The following is a 25,049-nucleotide window of genomic DNA, read 5'->3' as shown; positions in this document are numbered from 1 at the left end:
GTATTACAATCAAGGATTGTGTAAGATAATTACTGGAATAAACCAAAATGGCTTTCCTTTGATGGATATCAGTATCACAGATTCTGATTGGCTCTTAGGTGCCCTTGCTTGGAACTACAAAATACCCCTGGGTATTCTCATCGCTGGATTGAGCCATTGAAAAAAGGTGTGACATTCTATGCTAATCCTTGCTCTAAGCCAATGAAAATGTGTGTAACATGGTTTGCTTACCAGTAAATTTTCCGGTTTGATATCACGATGTACGATGTTTAAGTTGTGCAGATATCCTAGTGCTGTCGCAAGATCGTGCACCATCCCTGCCGCATCGTGTTCTGTAAATTTAACGCTCTCTGTGATGGCGTCAAATAAGTCGCCACCTTTGACGTACTCCATAACGAGGTAAATGTTTTCATCCGTTTCGTATTCCTCAAAGAGTCGTACAATGTTTGGATGATTGACAGCTTTCATAATTCCGATTTCATTTTCGAGCATTTGTTCTTTCCCTCTCAGTTTACTTTTGTCGATAATTTTCATCGCAAACTCTTCGTCTGTGTTCACTAATCTCGCTTCCTTGACCACAGCAAAGTTTCCGTCACCAATCGTTTTCCCGATTTCGTAGCGTTTCATGATATCCCCAGGGTCAACTCTCTGCCTCGGTTCCGCGGCATATTTATTTCGACCGTCTTTTTTATCGCTTTTCTTCGGTGGAGGAGGTAACGGTTTCTTTTCCCGCTTCCTTCGCTCCTCTTCCTCCTGTTTTCTCATCTCCTCATCTTTCTTTCGTTGTTCTTCTTCGCGTCTTGCGATTTCATCCTGTTTGGCCCTCTCTCGTCGCTTTTTCTCCTCCGCCTCCCTCCTCTTTAATTCGTCCTCTTTCCTCTTCAACTCTGCTTCTTTTTTCGCGAGTTCCGCTTCCCGCTGCTTCCTCTCTTCTTCCTCCCGCTTCTTTCGATCGTCCTCATCCTTTTTCTTACGATCCTCATCAGCATTCTTTCTCTTTGGCTTCTTTGTTTTCTCTTCATCGTCACCAAATCCACTATCGTGCTTATCTTTTTCGTCCTTTTCCTTTTTCTTTTTGCGTAGTTTCTTAGCGTATGGATTCTCGGGGAACAACTCCTCGATAATGTCTTGTAAATCTTCGTCAGTGATTTGGCGTTTGTTGGGAAGTGCAACGAAAATGTCATCATCACGAAAGAAGTCTGCGACGCCCTGTAATTCCCTACCCTTTAACGTAAATAGTTTTCGCATTCTTGAATTTTTGTACTTTGGAACAGCCCAGCGCCTCTGAGATGTCAGACACCAACTGTTCAAAACTCTGCACGCTGCGTTTGTTCATCAACAATGAAACAACTTTCCGCGGTCGCGAATCGTCACCTTTAACCACCCTGACGATACGAGGTTTGACCGGACTCGTATCAGAATGAGTATTAGCTGTTGGTCTCGTGTCAATTCCTCCAATGCCAGGCCTTCCGCCCGTGAGCCCGTATGAACCCGGTCCTCCATGTCCAATACCAAATGTACTAGGCACTGGACGGTTTTGTCCGTAGGCTGCTGCAAACCTTCCTGTCAGCGGGTATGAGTAGCTGAGAGGGGCACGATATTTTGGACCGAATGCTGTATATCCACCATAGAGATAGCTATCATAGGTATGCTTTTTGCCTGCAATAAATAAAACATCACAAAACATTAATGTGGACAAGTTGCGGTATATGCATATTTCGTGGCAATGGCATATTTAACATGTACATATATTTTCAATGGTTTACTCTTTCAACACTGAGTTTGTATGCACAGAAAAATCAATTAATGATAACCATTAATGAAAATACAGTATCAGATGCTACAGTTCTTGCAGCTGTGAGACAAAATAACCAACATGAGTACCGTGTGCCTCGAAAGTGAAAGACATAAACTTTTCCTCAATCTTTTATCAATGACAATTTCAACCATTCTCTTTGAAAATCAGGAAAAAAAGTCATGGGTCACTGTGCTAACTTATCTAACATTTACCAATATTTGAAATTCAAAATGACCATCATCATTACTGTGTTGACTCTATGGGGAAAATATAAATTTTCGATTTTCAAAAAAATAAGACAGTGGACAACTTTTTTACTCAAAGAGCTTTAAAATGAACTTGTAATAGTAGTAGATCTTTAAAGATTCGTAAAAATTTGATATTATTTTGCAATTAATCATCATTAAAAAAATGTCAGGCTATTCGTCTGGTTTACACAAAATTGCATAAATTTCTAGCTATGTGTTTTACATGATTGCAGCAAGTTATATACAAAAGCACTCGGAAATGTTTTTTTGATTCCTGCCAATGTTATGTTGAAATGCAAGAATCGCATGTCAGTGCATCTGACCATAAGATGCAGCAAAAAAAAACATCAATTGAAGAAAAAATTTGTATTAATCACTGAAGGCATCATACTATGGTAATCCATTGACACTGTTGTACAGAGACTTACTCTCTTTTTTAAAAATATCCAGGGATGTCCACTGATAAAGCCACGTACCATGGAAGAAAGCACTGAAAGCGTGTTAAATAGGGTCATCTTATAAATGTTGACTGTAAAAGTTGGACAAGTAAATGGGACTTATACATGGGTATGTCATTCAGTCAAGTCAGATGAATGGTTCATCTTTCTATCTTTAGGATACCACACCCATGAAAACTTCATAAATGATGACTTTGTCACAGGTCCACGTAAAATGCCCTGACTTAACCAAATGAGTACAAACCTGCATACATGTAAGACACAGGACTTCACAGTACCACGTATGTGCTACAGGTATTATTGAACAAAACACACATTTATACTCTGTTCACCGCCAGAACATCTTTTCTGTCATAATCAGACCTTTTTCACACAAAAGTACATATGAACCTTTCCATGAAAGTGCAGGTATGGTGCCAATATGATTAAATCTTGTTGTTATTTATTTTTCTGTTGACTGAAGACAAATCTTGTAAAGTGTGAATACTTTGCACCAGATGATATATTTCTTCAAAAATAAACTTCAAATGAGCTTGATCATATACGATTCAAAGTATTTGAGTTCAAACTTTGCTATAAGAAAGGTCAACACAGTTCCAATAATTTAAACTTAAATTGGACATCTTTTGAACTACGCAATGAGTGTTTCTCTCCTGTACAAATTTCTTTAAATACAGAACTGTTTTCTTTCTACCATTCTCTGCATTCTTCCAATTGTTATGTTGGCAAAAAACAAGAATTTATATTGATGTTTTCGAAGGTCACCACATGTGTGCATGGGACTGATAAATCACTAATCAACGTACTCTATGATTTAATCAACATGTACTGGTATTTTGACACAGATGACTCCATTTTCCATTGGGAATAAGCCAAGACCACTGTAAATGGATTCATTTTCACTTTGAATTTCTCTTTGAGAATGATATCTGGGTATGTCTGGGAAGGGCCAGGGTTGACATTTGAAAACTTAATTTAGATGAAATCCTAATAAATTCGCACTGAATTTACAAATCAATCTTTCTACTACAAGTTTCATTTAATTTAATAGGCCATACATGGCCATCAACAGTATGTGCATGGAAGTTTAGTTTTGAAATAATAAAATTTTACTACATTACCAGTTGGTTTGAAACTTAGTGTATTTTGCAATGTTTCAAGACATTACGAGTGTATCCAAGATATTCACTAAAATTTACCCACATAACATTGAACCATCATGTTCTTATTAACCCTTTGAGCAAAAAGTCAATTTTTTGTTGCCTGTACAAAATATAACCCAAACAATTTTCTTCATGTCCAAAAATTTTGTTCTGATTTTTCAAAAAATTTTGACCAAAAACTGAAGTTTACAATAAGAACTGTCCACCTGGTCCAAAATTCATAAAAATTGGTAAAATGTGTCACTATAATTTTGGTGGGAAAAATTACGGCACTCAAAGGGTTAAAAACTTTGATAGTGTCCCTCAAAGACTTGATACATTCACCCCTCCTTGTATATAGAACCAACCAACCATGTAAACAATCGAGGGGAGCACAACCTTTTGGTGACCGGGTTTCTATCAACTAATTCAGTTGCTACGGCACACCATCACAATGTCGATAACGTTTGCAGGTGGTAAAAGCTGTAATTAATCAATATATTCCAAATAAATAAATTACAAATTGAATCATTCTATCACCACATCCATGAGATACAGTCTGAAAAGTAAATGATCTAGCAATGTGTAAACGGAACATTTATTCCTGGTTCATTTTAAGGTGGGAGTTTACTGTATGCTTGGCAACCATACATCACACAGGGGAGGCAAACCTCGCCGTGACGACCAGTCATAAAAAAGACAATGTTGGGTGAGACAGCCCTTGGGCACTACTGACAATTTTTTTTTCACTGAACGTGAGGAAAACCGCCTAATTCAATTAAACACTTTGTTCATGTTGTCGCAAGGCCTTCCTAAAAGGGAAGGAAACAAAACAAACTTTCATCGAAATATTTGGATGGTTAGAGCAACCCTAACAGATCTAATTATACACACAATGGCCTGGCAAAGTTGCCATGGTTACAACTACAATGACCCTCCTTAAATGGGGCATACTTCTGACTTGGATATGGCTGCCCGTAGGCAATGACTAGATACGGTACATATGAACCCCTACGGTCTGTCAACACACTGTGTATATTGGAAGCCAGTGTGCTTGCACTGCCATACACGGTGTATTTGACAAATTCCACATATTTGCAAATTCAGAAATACTCCCTTGGGGGAACACAGTAACCATGGAGAAATTGTCAGGTCACACTGTCCTGACAGTGTCTTCTGTGTATTCCTTTAGATTCTACAGACCAGATCTCTTCTAAATCAAACTGACATATGCTGAATCAAGCATGATAATTTATTGGTGTGTTTTTTTTTGCTTTCCAGAGGGCATCAATAAACTGTATTTATGTTATTATCTTGACCACAAATCAGCAGCATTGCGTTGACAACAAAAATCTCACAGTTTTCTTCTGCAACAAGTGTAAAAATGTTTAATAATTGTTGCTATGAAATAACAAAGCTGGTTAGACTCTGCTCTCGTAAAATCGTTGGACTGGAAAGGTCTCTTTCGATATCAATGGATGACGTTCCTTGCTACACTTCTATAAATCATCCCTTGCTATTCACTTTCTTGGCAAGAAATGGACCCCCTTTTTATCAGAACAAATTGCACCTTCTCAGGTTGGATAACATGGCCACAACCAATGAAAAGGTCTGGCAAAAGGAAATTTTATGAGAATGACAAGATAGGAAGGTGTTTATCATGAGTGCCAGGATTTAAAAGTTCAGTTGTTAAAATTGTCTTTCACTTGTCTGAACCCTGTCAACCCCATTCCCCACTCTAGAGGTCCAACTTTACTACAGAAAACAATGGGATTTGGTCAAACCACTGTGGCAAAAGGGTTGAGTATGTGTTTTTGATAAAATTCAAAATAATTTGGAGTAATTCTCTTTGCAAACTCATCAGCAATATCTCTCTTTCAAACATACAGTAAATTTATGACACTTGATGATAAGTGTCGGCTATGGTGAGAAATATCTTGTGTCATAGCACAAAGGTCATACGTGAAATTTTGTGAAATTTCTCTTCTTTTGAAAATGACATATGGCTTGCTTTAAAGGATGAAATTCAAACAGAGAAAAATTTTGGGGCACGACACATTATTGAATATTTTATTACTTCATGGGTTTTGTATTTATATTGTTTTGTATTACAATACATGTATAGCTTTTTCTGCTATGCCTGAAAATTATACGAATTTGAATACAGCACTGTTCTATCCTGACATGACTATGGTTGTCCTTAATTTTGTAAATTTGTTCCCCTACTAATCTCAAACAGCCTAACCCTTTAACCACAATGGTTTGGTCCAAACCTAATGTTATTAATGGTCAGAGTTGACCTGTTTACATGAATAGGGGGAGAACAGGTTAAAAAACACCTGGTCAACTTCTTCAATTCATCGAGGATGACGTGTACACTCTACCGTAGGGTTGATTATGTTCTGGATTGATAGACTGCCGAGGTTCTCTAGGTCAATCAACATTGGAGAAAAAATTCACCAAAGTTTATAGTCTTACACAAAACACTGCCAAACTGAAATATCACGTTCACTTGTTTGTTTTGTAAGCATTTTGCTAGCCAGAAGATCTCTCTACTCAGGCATACCAATTGTGAGACACTCAGATCACCTGTTGCATTCACCGAGTCAGGGTAAACATTTTAACATTTTTGTTTCACATACTCTGAAATTCAGCAGCCCCCAATACAATTGACTTCCACTGGGTTTTTGTACAGCACGATAAGTCAATGATGTAAACATGCATTTTATCCACACAGCAAGACATCAACTTTGGAGGGCTGAAGTCAAGGAGTGGTTCACAATAACAAGAAAACAGCACTTTGCGTCAAGCACTCCTTTGAAAGATAAAGAGATAAGTTCTTGTGCTGCATTTGAGGGATCTGTTTGGACCGAAATTGAAATACAGAGATCTGAACTTTCTTTTAAGATACTTGGGTGTTTATTTCTGTATTGTTAACCCATTCATCAAATGGTTTGGCCCAAACCTTTTGTTATCAATGGTGAATGTGGACCTAAGTACATGAGATTAGGGGTGCACAGGTTAAGTCACCCCATTTCACAAAGTAGAATCAAACTTGACGTTGCAAAGACTGAGAGTGATATAGCTGTACCAAAATTTCACTGATGTCAGGGTAAATTTGTAGTTTTTTTAGCTTTGTTTCTCTTTCCTGAAGGTATATACACATTAACGTGAAAATTATCAATAATATCAATTTTTGGAAATTCATTATGGCAGGGCAACTATTTTTTATCGAGAAAAGTGTAAATCGGAGACATTGCAATTTCAAGTGGAAAAATAATATGAAGTGCATATCTATCTGTTTCGGTGTCTCTGAAAAGTACCGTACAGGTACATGTATCTACATGTACATGTCTGACTATCATGTCTGACTGACACACACACATTAACTCCCTCCCTCCCCCTCTCTCTCCCTCCCCCCCTCTCTCCCTCTCTCTCTCTCTCTCTCTCTCTCTCTCTCTCTCTCTGTCTCTCTCCCTCTCATTTCAACACATACACGACTACAGGTACATACTACACCTGTCACTCTGCAAGCAGTCACATCACGTACCCTTCCATACATGACATTCTTCAATCCACACCTCCACCCACTCATTCATATCAACCATCCATCAATCCATTACCTTGTGTCAACAATCCATCACTCCACAGAGTTAAACGAGCATCCAAATGATTTCAATAGTCACTAAAAATCTGATGAAACACCGCAAAAGATTTCAATTCTTCAACCTTGATGCATAATTACAACACCAATGACAAAGTCGACATCACACCAAGCAATTAGCTATTAGCTGATAAAATTACCTATACAACCCAACCACACCTTCTCCATAATGCTGAAATAAGCCAAAACTTGTTATCACCAGCAGAAGAGATGCTACAACACAGCACAGGGATGGAATAGGCTATTTATCCCAAGCTAAACAAACAGAAACAGTCTGGAAATACACAAAACATTTTAAGTCACCTCAAATCCATGAAGTACTACTATCTTTTTTCTGTATGCTTAATTTAACTGTAGAGGTCCCTCAGAACGACTAGAGGATTCACATGGTGTTGTTCTATAATTGAAGCATTTCTGTTTTCCATTATGGGCTCAGTATATTCAGTTCACTTTCTCACTAAAATGCAATACCACTGATGTGTGAAACATCAGGTAAAGTTTTAAATGTGTTAGTGGGGAAAGTGAGTTTCTCAAATAGTGTTTGTGGGAAAGTGTATCTAAAATGGCATTGAATCAATTTGAATTAGAAGCTAGTAGCTCAAAATATTTACTCTCAGTAGCTGCAAAATTTTACCTTAATTACATAACAAAAACACAGAATAATAACACTACAGGTATGCCAATAAGCCATTACACCGTTGTCATTCAGACATTGGAAAATGGTGTATTTTCCATTAATTATGGTACTGCTTAAGTAAAGTTGTATATTTGGAAGTACATTAAAAGTTAAAGGTTCTTAACTTTTGCTGGATAAACCCTACATTATCATGATTGCTCATATTGACAATCTTAAAACTTTGGTATTTCCTGATGAATAAAGTTCATGTATTTGTCTGAATCTAGTTTGCAGAATGGCCATTGCAATGTTAATAAAGTTTAGGCCTTCTTACGAATCTATAAAGAAATGATTTTTGTCAAGACGAACAGCGAAAGAAACACGTCAGAACCAGAAATTCTTTCATCTGACAACCTTTGACAATCTCACTGAACCCCTGGTGGAACAACACAAGCATTCTTGTCAGCTTGGCAGTGTTCCACATAAGATCCACGTCGAAGAAAATACAATGACATCACAGTTAAAAGCCAATTCCAAGGTCACAAGTTCAATAGAGAAAGTCATAATTCCGAGTCTACAGTTTTCTGATCCATAATTGTTGATTCTCCGGGAAAAATAAGTAAAGTTCAAAACTCAGAAGTATGTTCTACTTGAGTTGGAATATTTTTTAAACTTACTTTTTCTTCCCCATGTGTATTTGCGGTAGGGGACAGTGTAGCGCACCCTGGTGATGTGCGGCAGAAAGCGTCCCTCAGGAGTGGAGGCCGATTTCTGTCGTCTCCGGTCAGAGCCAGCCTGAGACATTTTGTCATTTCAACAACCTTGTCTGGATTTCAGACAAAGTTCCTCACCCACACGGAATTCCTCATCTTGATCGTTGCGGTCCAAGCAGAAAAGTCATTTGTCTAATCTTATCCCTTGCTGCTTGTTGAGGGAAAACAGTTATGTCCAGACGGCAAACTTAACATAAGAACCAGGCTACTGTACTGTTTGCTTGTGGGACTTAATCACCACAGTTATAAAAGTTTGGCCGGCTACTTTCATACGCAAATTATATGCAAATCACAATACAGCATGAACTATTGTGATGCAAATAAACCTACGACCTCACCTCTTTTGTCAATTCAAAAATCACAACAGCGTTTGCCATAGCGATAGTGTCCCAATTATTTTGAAATGAAAAGAGACTAGCGGTGTCCTTATTTCACCCTAAACTCAACTGCTTCAATAACTCTGAAAAGTTTCACGGCGGAAAATTGAAAAAGAAACCGGCTGACAGACCGCTATAAATAGAACTTTTTGTTGTACACGGCAGCGGAAAATCTTTTAACACTGACAACATTGGAATACTGCAATTGAAGGAAAACACCCTTCATAGCTTTAAATCTGATGCTGCTAGGCTGTCATTTAAGAACCTGTGTGGAAATGGTACAGCACTGTACAGTGAGTGTGCAGGAAAAGTTTTTGAAGAACTGAATGTAGGGTGATATTTTCATGTGAAGCTTTGACAGAATTCTTTTTATCAGTTTTAAAAATAAGAAATGATGAAAGCAAGACAATTTTCTCCAAACACAAACAGCTAGATTGGTGAGTACAAAACTCATACAGACAGAGCTGGAAATTTCATGTATAAGAAGTTTCTGTCTGACTGCGTACAGGCATTTTCAACTGAGCTTATCAGTGTAGACAAATTTGATACATCATTTTCAATTGGCATGACTTTGCATTATTCAGTCTTCCTCCTTATCACACATGTGCTGTCATACATAATTTTATAGACTGGTAGACCAGTCATCATCTATCAACATTATCCAGGAAATTTTTGCGTGAACAGAAATGTGCTCAATCCTTGGGTTCCTAAATTGCTGATATTGCTTGGACTGACATGACATTTCATCAAGACATGCCTTTTGAGAATTCCAAAAAAAATATGTACATTTAACAAGATAGCTATCAAAATACAGCAGCCCTTGCCCAGTAAATATTTCACCCCTACACCACAGTGGAATAGTCCAACTTTACCAAGTCAAGGTTAGTGGATGAAACCAACAGAGTGAATGGATGGGTGAGTTCTGCCATCAACTATAAAGATAATACCAGGGTCCATACACTCAAAGTCACAGACTTTTCAAGGGATTTTTCAGCAATTTCCAAGGATATTTTGTGTTCCAAAATACCATTTTTAAGATATTATTTTTACAGTGTATCATTTTTATCAACCAGTTCACATCAGATTTAAATTGAATGATAATTTCTTAGTTTCTGTGAATTGTGGATGAATAATCAATTTTGCCGGACGTTCAAGTCTCAATTTCATTTTCTAATATTATTCCATGACTTTCCTGGATGCTTTAAAATTCCAGGACTTCCAAGAAGTGAACAGACCCTGTCTAGCCCTGTCTATATTATGTGACTCAGCATCAAATTTGAACCAATTAAATTTCTTCAAAATCTGTATCCAAGATGCATTCATTATGTTGTTGAGACAATGGATGCCTGTTTTATTGTTTGATCACATGATTGCATTGCTAGTTCTCCAGGTTATCAAAAACATTTTCTGAGAGTTGCACTTCCTTGTCCAAATGCCAGCAGCCTTATTCAAACAACAGTGTTTGCAAATTTACTTGGCATGATTAAAACAAGCAATTTCCAGTTTGAGGTCAATGCCAAGTTGCCTACCTCAAGGACATACCATAACCTTGAAACAAACATATATTTTTAAAACTACAAGGAAAGCTACATGTACACGATATTAAAGGGCAGGGAGAATAATAACGAGTTATCTTTCTATTTCTTTATTTGTTTCTCCCCCTCAGTAAATTTACCTCAATTCTAAATGTTTATGTTTACCCACAGACACCAAATGAAAGATATGATGATAGTTTCTGACAGAGCCTAATAGCTCTCACACTCCAACCCTGACCTAGATAGAATCTCTGGCACAAACTAGGGACGTAAATGAAGCTGCAACTTTTCAAAATACTTTCAATTTCATTTCAGAAAACAAGTTTATCTTCTTCTCCTTTTCAATGCATTGAGTACACAGTTTGCAAGAATTATATTATCATTTGTTATCGTTGACAAATGAATTCAAGTCTGGACTAAAATTCAGTCACAGCGATAACAAGGACATATTAAAAACATACTGAGTATATCCTGCATTGACAAGGTGGACGTGATATTGGAGACAAGAAACAACTTAATTTCTGTCTGTCTGTCTGTCATTCTGTCTGTCTGTCTGTTCTCTCACACACATGCACACACACACTCTCTCTCTCTCACACACACACACATACACAATAATCATCACAGGCGTTCTCTGTGGCTAAAAACAGACATCTGTTCCCATCTTGGCAATATCAAAGCCAAACAGATGTTTCATATCATGTTCCAACTCTTGAATCTACACGCATTAGACATTCTGTTTGCTGTAAATTTCAAGTGGCCATTTAGCCCATGGACTTTTTAATCCACAGTGTCAATTGCTTCTCAGAATGTAGACCCTAACTTTATGTACTCTAGAATTACAGAACCATGGGGAATTCTACCCATGTCAACAGCCCCTCCTTGAAGAACAAAAATGATATTTGCACATATGCTGTGCAAAATCCCTTCATTAATAATGGTGATAAAGAAACCCCTTTAACATCAGGACCAAAATTTTTTTGCGGCAAGATGTGTGTAAACACTGTATCTACTATTGTCTGGGTTCAATTGTTGGTTTGATAAAGAGTATTTTCTCAAATCGCTCTTGAGTGGAAAATTTATTGCAGTAAATTTACTTTTAAAGGTGTTTTCAATTCCGGCATTGTCGTTCGTAAATCAACAGATTTAGGCTCCCGCGAAGCACAGATGAAAACATTAGACTCAAAGAAACAACACCGATAGACGCCGATTTTTCTTGTACTATGTTCAACAGGAATGCGACTTTCAACAGAGCCGGTGTTTTATAAATAGCTTCTGATGTAACATGATGGCAAATTCACTTAAAACCTTTCCACCCCTAATTTCATGTAAGCAGGTCCAAAATCATCATTGATAGCAATGGATTTGGACCAAACCATAGTGATGAAAGGGTCAAAGCTATTCTAATTTCTGCATTGTTGTTCATAAAACGACAGATAATTAATCCGCAGCAACAAAAAGCCCCAGGGTTCGAAATGGAGTGTTGCACCCTGTAATGTGGATTTTTCCTGTACCATGTTTAATAGGAATGTAGACACTGAGTTCTCAGCTGCCATGTGTGTGATCAGTGCCCTGGATTAAACTGGGATTATTATCAGATTAATCTTGGCCAGAAATACATGTCGGCTTATAAACAGATAAAAGTTGAGACAAAATAAATCTAGTCAGTCAAATGGTGGAATTGCATGTCCTGTGACACTTCGATCCACCCACCCCTGTTTCCTAATGTGCAGGTCCAACATATCCACTAGAAAGTATAGGGTTGGTACCACACAAGGCATAGAAAAGGGGTGCCACCACAGATCTTCTTTTTATCAGACATAAAACACCCACTATGAATCTGGAACATGTACCGGTAGTCACACAGACACAGTATATTATGCCTACAGGATCATGCCCCTTTTTCATTTATCTTTTGAATGGTTTCCCTTTTGCCAAAAAATGCACAGAACAATAACTCCCATTACAATACCAGATCATATACATAAATTCAACACTTTCTCAATCACACAAATGAGTGCTTTTCCTGATGTTTCAACTACATGGTTAAATTTTTATACAGTACTGTACATGTACATTTGTACATTGAGAAAGAGGTTTGAAAGTGAGATACAATTCACCTTTTCATCCCCACTTCTAGTACAGAGGTCCAACTTTGTCACAGTCAACAACAGAAATGTATCAAGTATAATTTACAAAAGGGTAAGACTGGAGCCAACCCACTCCATGGGTATACACAAACACGATACAAACCACCTGTTGATTCAATTGATTCTCTGCATTTTATACCCTTTCACAACCGCATGGTTTGACCCGATCCCATTGTTTTCTATGGTAAAGCTGGATCTCTAAAGAGCAAAGTGGGGGTGAAAGGGTGAAGATACATGTATGGGGTAGACAGTGTGTTACACATACGAACATTGCTTTGTGTATTCTATACTTGACACTGAGAAAAAAATCATCCAGCAATCAAAGCATAGATAATCATGTGCAGATGAAAGAGCTCTTGACATATACAGGATGAATGATATTTTAGTGAAGGACACTGTGAGAGGAAAGAATCGGTCTGAGAAGAGTGTAAGACAGTTTTGTTATTGTTTGTGTACATATTTGAGAGACAGAGACAAATAGACAGACAGACAGACAGACAGACAGACAGGCAGACAGACAGACAGAGGGAAAGAAGGAGAAAGACTCAGAAATACCGAGAGAGGTGAACAGAGCTACTTACATATAGTCCCCGTGCACAATGTATACAGAGAGATAGAGAACACAATGTAGGAAGATCAAGACAGAGATAGACCAACATCCACATTGGGACAGACAGAGCGGGGAGAAACAAAGACAGAAACACAGAGAAAAATCCAGTGAGAGAAAGAGACAAAGACAAGCTGAAAGAGAGGAATCACAGAGAGAGAAGACGAAAAGGGACAATTCAAATTTGAACAATTATGAAATGTCAAGAAAGAAAATTTTCAGCTTTTGCTGACCAAAAGATGGAACACAGTACAGCTGTAAGTACAGCCATCAAACAAGTGATGTAACCACACAATACAAGGCTCCCAGTCGTAAAAGAAATTTCCAACATTGAAACATAAGCTTAATCCCGTAAAAATCACTCAACATACGAGTTATAATACAGACTCAAATAAACAACAGAAATGATACTTTATGCTGTGAAGAACATTGTATATGTAAAAAAAGCCATAAGACTTGTTTGATACAAAATACCTTGATTTTCATCATCGTCTTTTGGGTGCTTGGATTTCATCTCAGATGCACAGATGTATTCTGATATGCTACAGATCTAGAGAGCACGTCAAAGACGCCACAGTATTGCCAACGTCACCATCATCTCAGCGTATAACTTCCTCAATAACATCAAATTTTCATTCCTTTCTCACTAAACCAACTGATCCAACCGCAGCATCACACAATGCTAAACTGCATGCAGTAATATTCAATCAGCGATAAAGCGTATCATTCACAATAATTTTCCCATAATCCTCTAGAATTACGGTTCCATCGCATATCGGACAGGAAGACAATTTTAACTGCACAGAAAGAGGCCACTGTGACACTCACGTACTGACTATTGACAGGACGGAAAATTTACAGGCAGAAGACAGCGATGAAATCAATCTACAATTCAATGAAGGTTATTCCTTGGCAACGATTAGAGTCAAGAATGTAATTGAAATGCCTAGCAACAACTCTACGATGAGATAGGGCTAAACCATTCTAATTTAAAGGGAGTATAAAACAATGGTTCTCTAAAGACAAAGGGAAAGTTCATGACTGTAAAGGTACGATATCACTTTTTTCTGAGATCCCAAAATCTACACAAAAATGCTTACGTTTTTATGCTTCTTGAGGACTTGAAACAGCAAAATGGTAATTTAATGTACCTGGTGATATTGAGTTCATCATGAAAAAATTCATCTATTCACACATAACACATGTGCATTCTAACATATGCACCGGTACATGTGTACATGTGTATACCGGTACATACCCTGTCATACATTCATCCATCAATTCATACATCCATACTTTGTTCACAGCTACATGTACATACACGCATACATACACACTTACATACATACATACATACATACATACATACATACATACATACATACATACATACATACATACATACATACATACATACATACATACATACATACATACATACATACATACATACATACATACATACATACATACATACATACACACACACTTACATACATACATACATACATACATACATACATACATACATACATACATACATACATACATACATACATACATACATACACACACACATACATACATACATACATACATACATACATACATACATACATACATACATACATACATGTACATGCATACATACATACATACATACATACATACATACATACATACATACATACATACATACATACATACATACATACATGCATGCATGCATGCATGCATACATACATACGTGTAAGTAATAAATAAAGCTGAAAACAAAGTTTATGAAGAATTTTCAGACAACTTTCAGTTATATCTATCAATATTTCAACTGTTAAGAAATGCGACCTGAAGATAAAACTTCATTTCATATTTTGCAAGATTGAAAATTCTGCAAACCTCTCTCCACCATCCCTTCAACACCCTAACACTACCCCTGCCATCCACAGTTAGAAAGACTGTGTATATTTACCTGTCAAATATTTGACTACTGCAATTAGCCGGTTAAATCATAAATTGCCAAGAGATACCTAAAAACTAGAGTACCTAGACCTTTTTCCATGGGGCAAAAACAATGTGAAAATCAATACACACTTAACGAAAAAAAATATGGTCACTGTTTATCAATATTGACATGCAGGCCAGAAATAGATGACCTTAATTGGGATTAATAAATGAGGCGTTTTATTGTACCTCCTCAGTATTCAACCAGATGGGATTAATATGTTTCCATATCCCTGACAGCTCATAAACATTGCCCTAGGCGTGATGGTTTTGTCCGTGGAATTATAGCATTTATGAGTGTTGTACCATGCTAGTTCTGTACTGATGTAGTTTTAATTACAATTATTGTGATCATTAATCATTGATTAGTCATCAAATTAACTCGAAAATGATTAATTTCGTTGTTTTCATGCTATTAACAGCTGATGAAACTTCCTATAAAAATAACAAAATTATTCAGTTTATTATTTCATCGACAAATACAGGATTTTGAAAAATTAAACTGTAAATTGTAAAACCTCTTGTAACTTGTAAAAAGTACAGCATAAAAACACAAAAAAACCCAAAAGCTGAAGGCATCACAACTCAGAACTCAGTTATCATTAAAAAAATTCACAGAATAGAAAATGAATACCAATAAAGTTCGGTATGGTGTTCTTGACATTTACTCAACAAATGAGATTGTTGTTTACTCCAGAGGTCAAAGGTCATTGCCATGGAAACTGGGAAATGAAATACATGGATCTATTTGCTCTGATTGACAGGGATTAATATGCCTGATTGCTGCACACCAGTAAAGGTTGATTTTTTTCCTGGCAGCTTTGAAATTTATATTTTTCAAATTTTGGAGTCATTTCTTCAATAGTTGTTTTGACAGCTGACAATATCCTCTGTTGGTTACATGAAGGAGAACTTTCTTTCAGGACAATATTAAAACTAAATTTCTTTTCTCAAAAAAAAAAATTTAATAGTAAGTGAACTTCAGCATATTTTTGAGACCTGAAGAAGCTTGGAACATATCAACTTATCTGTATGAATTTTTAAAATGCTCTGATGTAAAAATAATTTGACGTAAAAATCTTTTGAAAAAATGAATGATTGGCAGCCATTTTGGTGCATGGCACTGACAAAAGATGGCAAACACTTGTTGAGAGTTCTGCACTTACAGGTACCAAGTTTAGATTATTTGCTTGTATTTCTTCCTATAAAGATGGCGCTGAAATTTGTGAAAACCACAAAACAGAGAGAAAGCAGGATTTTGACAGCAATCCTGACATGAATTTTTTTTTTGTTTTAGAAACACTGTCTGCTGCTTCTTTGTGAAAATCAGAGAAATATGGTTCAAGTACTATGGAGTAGTCAGTCAATTATTTCCCAAAATTTATTTATAAAATTTACCACAAAACTTACTAAACTGTCCACACCTCAAATATGCCCTATTAAGCTCTGACAAACAGAGGACCACCATTATTCTACAAAATGCTATCATTTGCTTTCTTATCCAATTCCTGCCTATCCCAACAACCTACATATTATAACGCTGTTTGTGGTTACAGGTTTGTTACTACCGTATATGTGCAACATCGGACAGTGCTCAAAATGTGGACAAATTCCGTCAGTGTTGCATGTGTGGCTGCTGTTGCAGCTTGTAGTCTGAGCTGTTATCATTCGGTTTTCATTGTAACATTAGCAGTCACCTATTTAGTTGTATTTTTGTCGTTCTTGCATGAGTAATTTCTGAAGATGTTATTTAAATTTGCACTGCAGACAAATGTTTACTTTTGCGTATTAACACGAGAATACTGACGTCATTTGCAAACAAATGAATTCAACTTAATTTTGCTTCATTTTCAACCTGTCGTCACCTCTCCTAATCCCATTTCGCACTGACACCAGACAAGCCGGATTTCATCCCGGCAAATCTTGGAACACATTCAATATACACAAACACACACAAACACCAAGGCCATTTATTGATTCCAGCAAATAGCCACCGTTCCATGGACTCGGATAACATGACATTTTTTCCACACCTGTACATCATCACCGTGGTTGACTTGCCGGTCGTTTTGTTGGCCCACGGAATGTTTTTCTGGCTCACGTCTGTCCCCAGTTGTTACGGCTGCAGTGCGTTGCACAATAGCACTTACGTGTGACTTCACCGGTAATTGTGAGATGACAGGCTGAGAGTCACGCTACGATGACATGAATGCCAGCGTCATTTACAACGGGTTATAACTATCGGTCATGGCGGCGTAACAGAAGAAGTGAGTTGAGTGGATTTGGTCATTCCACTTATCAAATTACAGTCTCAGTGGAGTGTTTACTGCAAAGTTGTATTTTATAGTCAAACACCGTCAGCTCTCTCTCTCTCTCTCTCTCTCTCTCTCTCTCTCTCTCTCTCTCTCTCTCTCTCTCTCTCTCTCTCTCTCTCTCCCCATTCACTTGGCTTTCTGTACACCTTTTTTGCCTTTGCCTTCAACATGGATAATTTCTTATTAATTTACACTATTCAATCACAGACCATAAACATCCTGAAAGCTACTGGATAATGGTTGACTTAATATTGTTGAACACAGCCATGCAACTTACATGTACTGTGCCTGTCGGTATTTGCAGTGACAAAACACTGTACTAATATATCAGACATCTGTCGAACACACATCTTCAACCAAACCAAAATCCACCTCATTTCACAGTTATATGGTCCAACCACAATATTTAATACAGTGGGGGTTAAACCAAGATCTGATAACATTAGGGGTAAAACCAGAACATGAAATATTTACAGCATTCTCCATTTCTGTGCAACAGGTGGCACAGTTGGAACATTTCAAAGCACTGTATCTACACACTGACAGTTGCTACACCAGTATTTACTGTATAGTCCCATCATCAAGTAAACAGACCATTGTATGGAATGCACTGTTCAACTGTGGAGAGTGGGAAGGTGGAGGAGGTGCCATATGGCAAAATTGAAATTACGAGTATATTAGAGACAGTGGGAGGGCAATGATGGCAAATCCAGCTCAAAGGAATGACTAGACACCCTCTCATTGTCAAATTTTGGTATGACCTTATTGTGTTTTGAGAATGGTGCATTTTTGCAGGTTGAGGTAAAGTAGATTTATAATCCACGGTAAATGGAAAGAGCTTCCATGTTAAGGTCTTCACCCTTTGAGTGCTGTAATTTTTCACACCAAAATTTATGTGCAACATCTTACCAATTTTTATGAATTTTTCTGTAATTTGTGCATAATTTTGGATGATCAAATGGACATCACATTTCATTAGCTACAGTTCTTAGGGAAAGTTTTGGCAAAAATCTGAAAAAAAATTGACGGGAATATATTTTATAAAGGTGACAAAAAATGACTTTGGCGCCAAGGGTTAAGGTAAAATCACAAACCTTAAAACAGAGGGTCTACGATAAAATGCATCTAAGAGGCAGATATTCAGAATGAAATTTTACAAAACTTTTTTGTATACCACTTTTTGGGGCTCATTTTGAAGCTCATTGTGTAAATGTAGTTTTTCGCAGGTGTATTTTTGTGAAATTGAAAATTTAATTTTCCTCCACAGAGTTAACATATGGACGTCTTGAATTCAAATATCAGTAAATTTAAAGAAATTGTTTCAACCGTACCCAACTTTGCACGGTGACCCCTGAGTTATATTCTTGATTTTGAAAGAGAATAGTTGAAAGTTTTATTCAGGAAAGTTTGAGCAAAAGTGGAAGTTTTTCAATTTCAAGGTGCATACTGCCTTAAATGAAGGATTTTATTTGTTTTTCAAAGCTGATCTGGTCTATGAACCATTTCATTCCAAGAATTTGGTACAAACTATGATTTTATCTGACATGGGTGATCCTAGACATGAGAAAATGGCGCTGACATAAATGTGGAAAAACAATGATAGTTTGATCAAGCTGTGAACTGATCAAAAACGACTCGGCCTCAAAAAGTTTTACCAGGCACGCAGCAAGACCATAGCAACCAGAAAATTACTGGAATTGGGCCACCGAGTTCAAAATACACATAAACAACCAGCTTACCACAAATCTGAGTGGAATGTTTTTAGTGGTACTTATTCAGCACTAGATTTTAATGAGATGGGGCTTATGTGATCAAATAGAAGGTTACATCAGATCTCGGAAGGACAATCAAAGACTGTTCTGTGATTCTATAATGTGTCTTTGCTGTGTGAAGAGATTAGCTGAAAATCTCTTCACAGCTTTTCAAGTTTACTTGGCAACCAGGACAAAAAAAGTACCCACTGGGTGTAATTTGTGAGTTTGGTATAAAACTGTCCACAGGCGATGACTACTGTCTATTGTTATGATCATGAGTACTGACACGTAGTGTTGAAGTGGTGCAGCAAATTAGTCAAGAGAGGGCACACACACACACTTCTGATAGACATTGTTAGCTGCCATATTTTCTCTTTTTTTATTTTTTGTAAGTTTGTACAGTAGATCTGGTTAGCATTTTTCATTTTTACGTGTCACGTTTCCATGGTGACATGTCAATCATGTAACTCTTGCTTCATGCACGGCATATTACTCTCATTTGCTTCAAGGGAAAGTTGGGTCTTCTTGTAAGAAAATGGGATTGGATGATGAATTTACCTCTAGTGTGCTCATAACTGGCACCTTAGTCACATGACCAATCACGGAAGATTTCAGTGTGAATTGCTGCACCACTTCAACACTACGTGTCAGTACTCATGATCATATCTTCCGTGATTGATCATGTGACTACGGTGCCAGTTATGAGCACAATAGAGGTACATTCATCATCCAGTCACATTTTCTTACAAGACGACCCAACTTTCCCTTGAAGCAAATGAGAGTAATATGCCATGCATGAAGCAAGAATTACATGCTGACTCACTTAATATTAATCCCCCTCCCATAAATAGACAATTTGGTTTCACCCCATTATAATCAATTGAAAGGAAATTAAAAGCACTGAAAATAGGGACGAGAAAGTCCTTAGAATCACTGGTACGCATGCCTCTTTCTATGACCCCAACTTGGTTCAACTGCACTGATGTGAATTGTAAAACAAGACTAATACACTGGGAAATAGTGGTGAAAGAAACACTACAATGTAGCTGTAGCGCAGATAACTTTTTTAAAATTATTTTGATTCTAACCCTGTTAATATGGGGCAACATTTGCTAGCCATACATGTAGCCACGATCAGAACAATCTAATGAACATGCAAGTTTAAATCTCCATGCATGTGTACAATTTATAGAGAAATCAAGAGTTGTAACCTTTTGTAACTCCCTTTCCACAACAAAAGTTTGGTACAAACTCTGCATCTCACATAGCAATCTTGGACTCTAATACATTAAAACAGGGATGAAAGTGTTCATTCTAAAAGGATGCCACTTCTTCTCCCAGGAATGATCGTTTCTATTTTGGTCACACTTGTCGATCTTTTCAACAAACAATTACCCCTGCAGATTAAGAACTTCTCAGAAGACATACATACAGTGCAGTGTTCAGTACAGTGTTTAATCCTTCATTGCTCACTTCATTCACAATTGTAATAATTACATCCAACTCCACTTACTTAGAATACTTTCTGCAAAATCCACTGCTCCAGGCATTTTTTAGGAATCACATAGCTTTGCTAAGAAGCAGAGGAGTCGAGTAAGAAAGTGAACAATCTACATTGTGGATGTATTCAATATGCGCCTCAAAAGTGAAAGACTTAAACTTTTGCTCAAACTTTCCTTGAGCAAACTTTCAACCATTTTCTTTCCAAATCCAGAACAAAAAAGGGGTTACCAGAGAACAAATTTTGGAACAAGAGAAACAAATTATCCAAGATTTCCCGATATTTGAAACTCAAAATGGCTGGCATCCCAATGTTACTGTAATTGTATGGGGAAAAAATAAAATTTTCAATTTTCGAAAAAACAAAGATTGCAAAAATGTTTCTTACTCCATGAACTTTAAAATGAGTGCCTACAAGCCATAGATCAGAAAAGAATGGTAGAAAATTGAGTCTGAATATCTGTCCCAAAGGCATATTGTGCCTTAAAAGGAAAGAGCCCTGCACTTCTATTTAGATTTACTTTGGATTCTTGGATGCAACTTTAGGAAGGCAAAAAATTCTTCAAAAACTGATGAATTTTCCACAGTTTTTCGGTTTGTACAATTCACTTTCTTGTTGTACTTCCAAAATTATTTACAAATACCTACTTTCAGATGTCAACATATTCAGTATGTGTTCAGTGGAGAAAGTTGTGACTTAAAGACTAGGATTAATTTGTTGCTGTAAAAGTTGTGTCATGCTGAGCTTTCATCATATTTCAACACACTCAGGGAGAGGATGAACATCAATCTGTTTCAAAGAACAAAAATGCTGACAATATTATCAAAATAACAACTGTACCCTGTAAGCGATTTTTAGTCCCCACGGACACCGTCCGGGGGGACTTATAGGTTTGGTCATGTCCGTGCGTGCGTCCGTGCGTGCGTGTGTGCGTCCGTGCGTCCGTCCGTTCACGCAGATATCTCAGAGACGCCTGGAGCGATTTCGTTCAAACTTGGTACAAGGATAGTACCCTACCTCATACAGATGCACGTCGATTTGTTTCACAATTCGATCAAATTTGGCCGTGTTAGAGGACTTTTTAGTTTTCACCTCCATAGACTCCCATGTATAAGGCAGTCCATAGACTCCCATGTATAAGGCAGTCCATAGACTCCCATGTATAAGGCAGTCCATAGACTCCCATGTATAAGGAAGTCCATAGACTCCCATGTATAAGGCAGTCCATAGACTCCCATGTATAAGGCAGTCCATAGACTCCCATGTATAAGGCCAAGAAAAATAAAAATTTAGTTTCTCATCGTATTCATATTGCAAAAAGGATGCAGTTACACAGTTTTTTAGTCCCCAAAGATAAAGTCAAGGGGGCTTTTAGATTGGGTCATGTCCGTCCATGAGTCCATCCGTTCACGCAGATATCTCAGACACTTTGACAAAATGTCACGTGACCTTGGTGACCTTTGACCTCGAATATACATATTTGTCCATAACTCAGTAACCACAAGTCCTAAACCTTTCATATATGGTATGATGGGACACCCTATGACACCACATATTGTACCTCATTAATTATGTGCATATCTAATTTTGAGTGAGCCAATAGAGCTAGAGGTCTGATTTTTTGTATATATGGATAACTTAGCAATAAAATTTTTTTGACAAAATGTCACGTGACCTCGGTGACCTTTGACCTCAAATATACATATTTGTGCATAACTCAGTAACCACAAGTGCTACACCCTTCATATTTGGTATGATGGGACACCTTATGACGCCACATATTGTACCTCATTAATTATGTGCATATCTAATTTTGAGCAAGCAAATAGAGCTAGAGGTCTGATTTTTGGTATATAGGGATAACTTAGCACTACAATTTTTTGACAAAATGTCACGTGACCTCGGTGACCTTTGACCTCAAATATACATATTTGTCCATAACTCAGGAACCACAAGTGGTACACCCTTCATATATGGTATGACGGGACACCTTATGACGCCACATATTGTACCTCATCAATTATGCGCATGTCTAATTTTGAGCGAGCCAATAGAGCTAGAGGTCTGATTTTGGTATATAGGGATAACTTAGCAATACAATTTTTTGACAAAATGTCATGTGACCTTGGTGACCTTTGACCTCAAATATACATATTTGTCCATAACTCAGTAACCACAAGTGCTACACCCTTCATATATGGTATGACGGGACACCTTATGACGCCACATATTGTACCTCATTAGTTATGTGCATATCTAATTTTGAGCAAGCAAATAGAGCTAGAGGTCTGATTTTTGGTATATAGGGATAACTTAGCACTACAATTTTTTTGACAAAATGTCACATGACGTCGATGACCTTTGACCTTAAATATACATATTTGTCCATAACTCAGGAACCACAAGTGGTACACCCTTCATATATGGTATGATGGGAGACCTTATGATGCTTCATACTGTACCTCATTAATTATGCATATATCTAATCTGAGCAAACCCATAGAGCTGGATGTCTGTCATACATATGCACATAGATTTGTTCTGTGATACGATCCAATAAGGCCGCCATGTGGCCATTTTATTACGTTTCTTTCATGTCCTGAACTACAGCTCAGACATGTATCAAGCAAATTTATTCAAAAGTATTTTATCACAGACCTAATGAAGAGGACTCTATCCTCTCTGAGGACCTGTAATCAAATACCCATTAACAAGTGGGGACTGTGTCATCAACGATGACTTTTTCCATCAATTTCTGTTACCTGTCCATAGACCCTATATAGTGACCTTTGACCTTCCTACAGGAGGTGTACAGTAGTTGATGGGATTAAACTTTTAACTGTAATTCAATTCTTACAAGGGTTTGTTTTCCTCTTTTTGTACTCAACTCTGATCCAATCAATTTATCTTGACACTTGACCTCTTGCCGAAAGTAGGTCAAAGTTTGCAGGTTGCCCGGTAACACTCAGTGTAAACTGGAAGAATGCGTTAATTAAACAGCTGATTGTAAATTTTAGTGAAATTGTCCGCTTTTCCTGTTTCTCACTACCCATCAGTTAAACCTTTTACCTCTAATTCCATGTGTACTGGTCCACCTTTTACCAAGACAACAATTGGGGAGAGGGGTGATCATGTACATATACAAACTGACTGTCACGAACAGCTTGCTTTTGCTTGTCATCAATAATTATGTAATTGAGCATACACTGAAGTATTTGTCCATTTACTGGCTATTTGTTCTTTCACACTTGTGTTGAAGTTAGATTACAGCCAGTAGAAGCTCCAGCAGCAGGAGCTTCCATTCTCTGTGGATTTACAGCCAGCGAGTAATATTACCGCAGTATTTTTGTTTTTGCTGTTAAGGTAGTATGCACCTCGAAAGTGAAAGACTTAAACTTTTGCTCTAACTTTCCTCAAGGAATCTTTCAATCATTCTCTTTCACAATCAAGAATAAAAATAGGGGGTCACCGTGCAAATTTTGGTACTAGAGAAACAAATTACCCAAGATTTACCGATATTAGAAATTCAAAATGGCCGCCATCCCTGTGTTAACTCTATGGCGAAAAATAAAAATTTTCGAATTTCAAAAAACTAAGCCACAGAAAAGTTTTCTTTCACCAAGAGCTTTAAAATGAACCCCCACATGTGGTATATCAGAACAGAACTGTAAAAGTTTGAGAGTCCGTATGTCTGTCCCCGAGGTACGATCTACCTTAAGTAGAATTATTCTTTGAATACATGTAATTTGCTATTCCTATCCATCAAAACATTATTAAAATTTGATCTTTTTTGCAAGAGCACATTTTTGAAAATTCGGAAGCTCAGATAGAATTACATGTATGCCTCACAGACTGTTTTTTCAAGACACTCTTATTTTTACAGTGCGATTCTTATATGCATGATGCATGGACTCACTTGTTTAACCATGTTGAGTAAATGTATTTTTTATCATCTTGTTTTTATGAAAATGATTTCTTAATTTGTCAAAACTGACTCGATTTGTGATATAGCAGATTGCGAAAATCAGTGAATTTCAATTAATCTGTTTTCTGTTTCAAACTGTTATTTTTTTTCCATATTTAACAATCCACCAGGAAACCCAATTACAT

General features: G+C 37.2%; 1 protein-coding gene across 1 annotated transcript in view; it reads right to left on the bottom strand.

Moving 5' to 3' along the window:
• LOC139124199 (serine/threonine-protein kinase DCLK1-like) overlaps positions 1-25,049 on the bottom strand; it is a 45,577-nt gene that overhangs the window by 6,685 nt on the left and 13,843 nt on the right. The window contains 2 exon segments of the mRNA XM_070690339.1: positions 232-1,269; positions 1,271-1,659. Of these exon segments, the coding sequence (XP_070546440.1) occupies positions 232-1,269; positions 1,271-1,659 (1,427 nt within the window).

The sequence above is a fragment of the Ptychodera flava genome (genome assembly GCF_041260155.1).
Source record: "Ptychodera flava strain L36383 chromosome 23 unlocalized genomic scaffold, AS_Pfla_20210202 Scaffold_23__1_contigs__length_28996876_pilon, whole genome shotgun sequence".
Lineage (NCBI taxonomy): Eukaryota > Metazoa > Hemichordata > Enteropneusta > Ptychoderidae > Ptychodera > Ptychodera flava.
The sequence above is the reverse complement of the archived record's forward strand: the minus strand, read 5'-3'. Positions and strand labels throughout refer to the sequence as shown.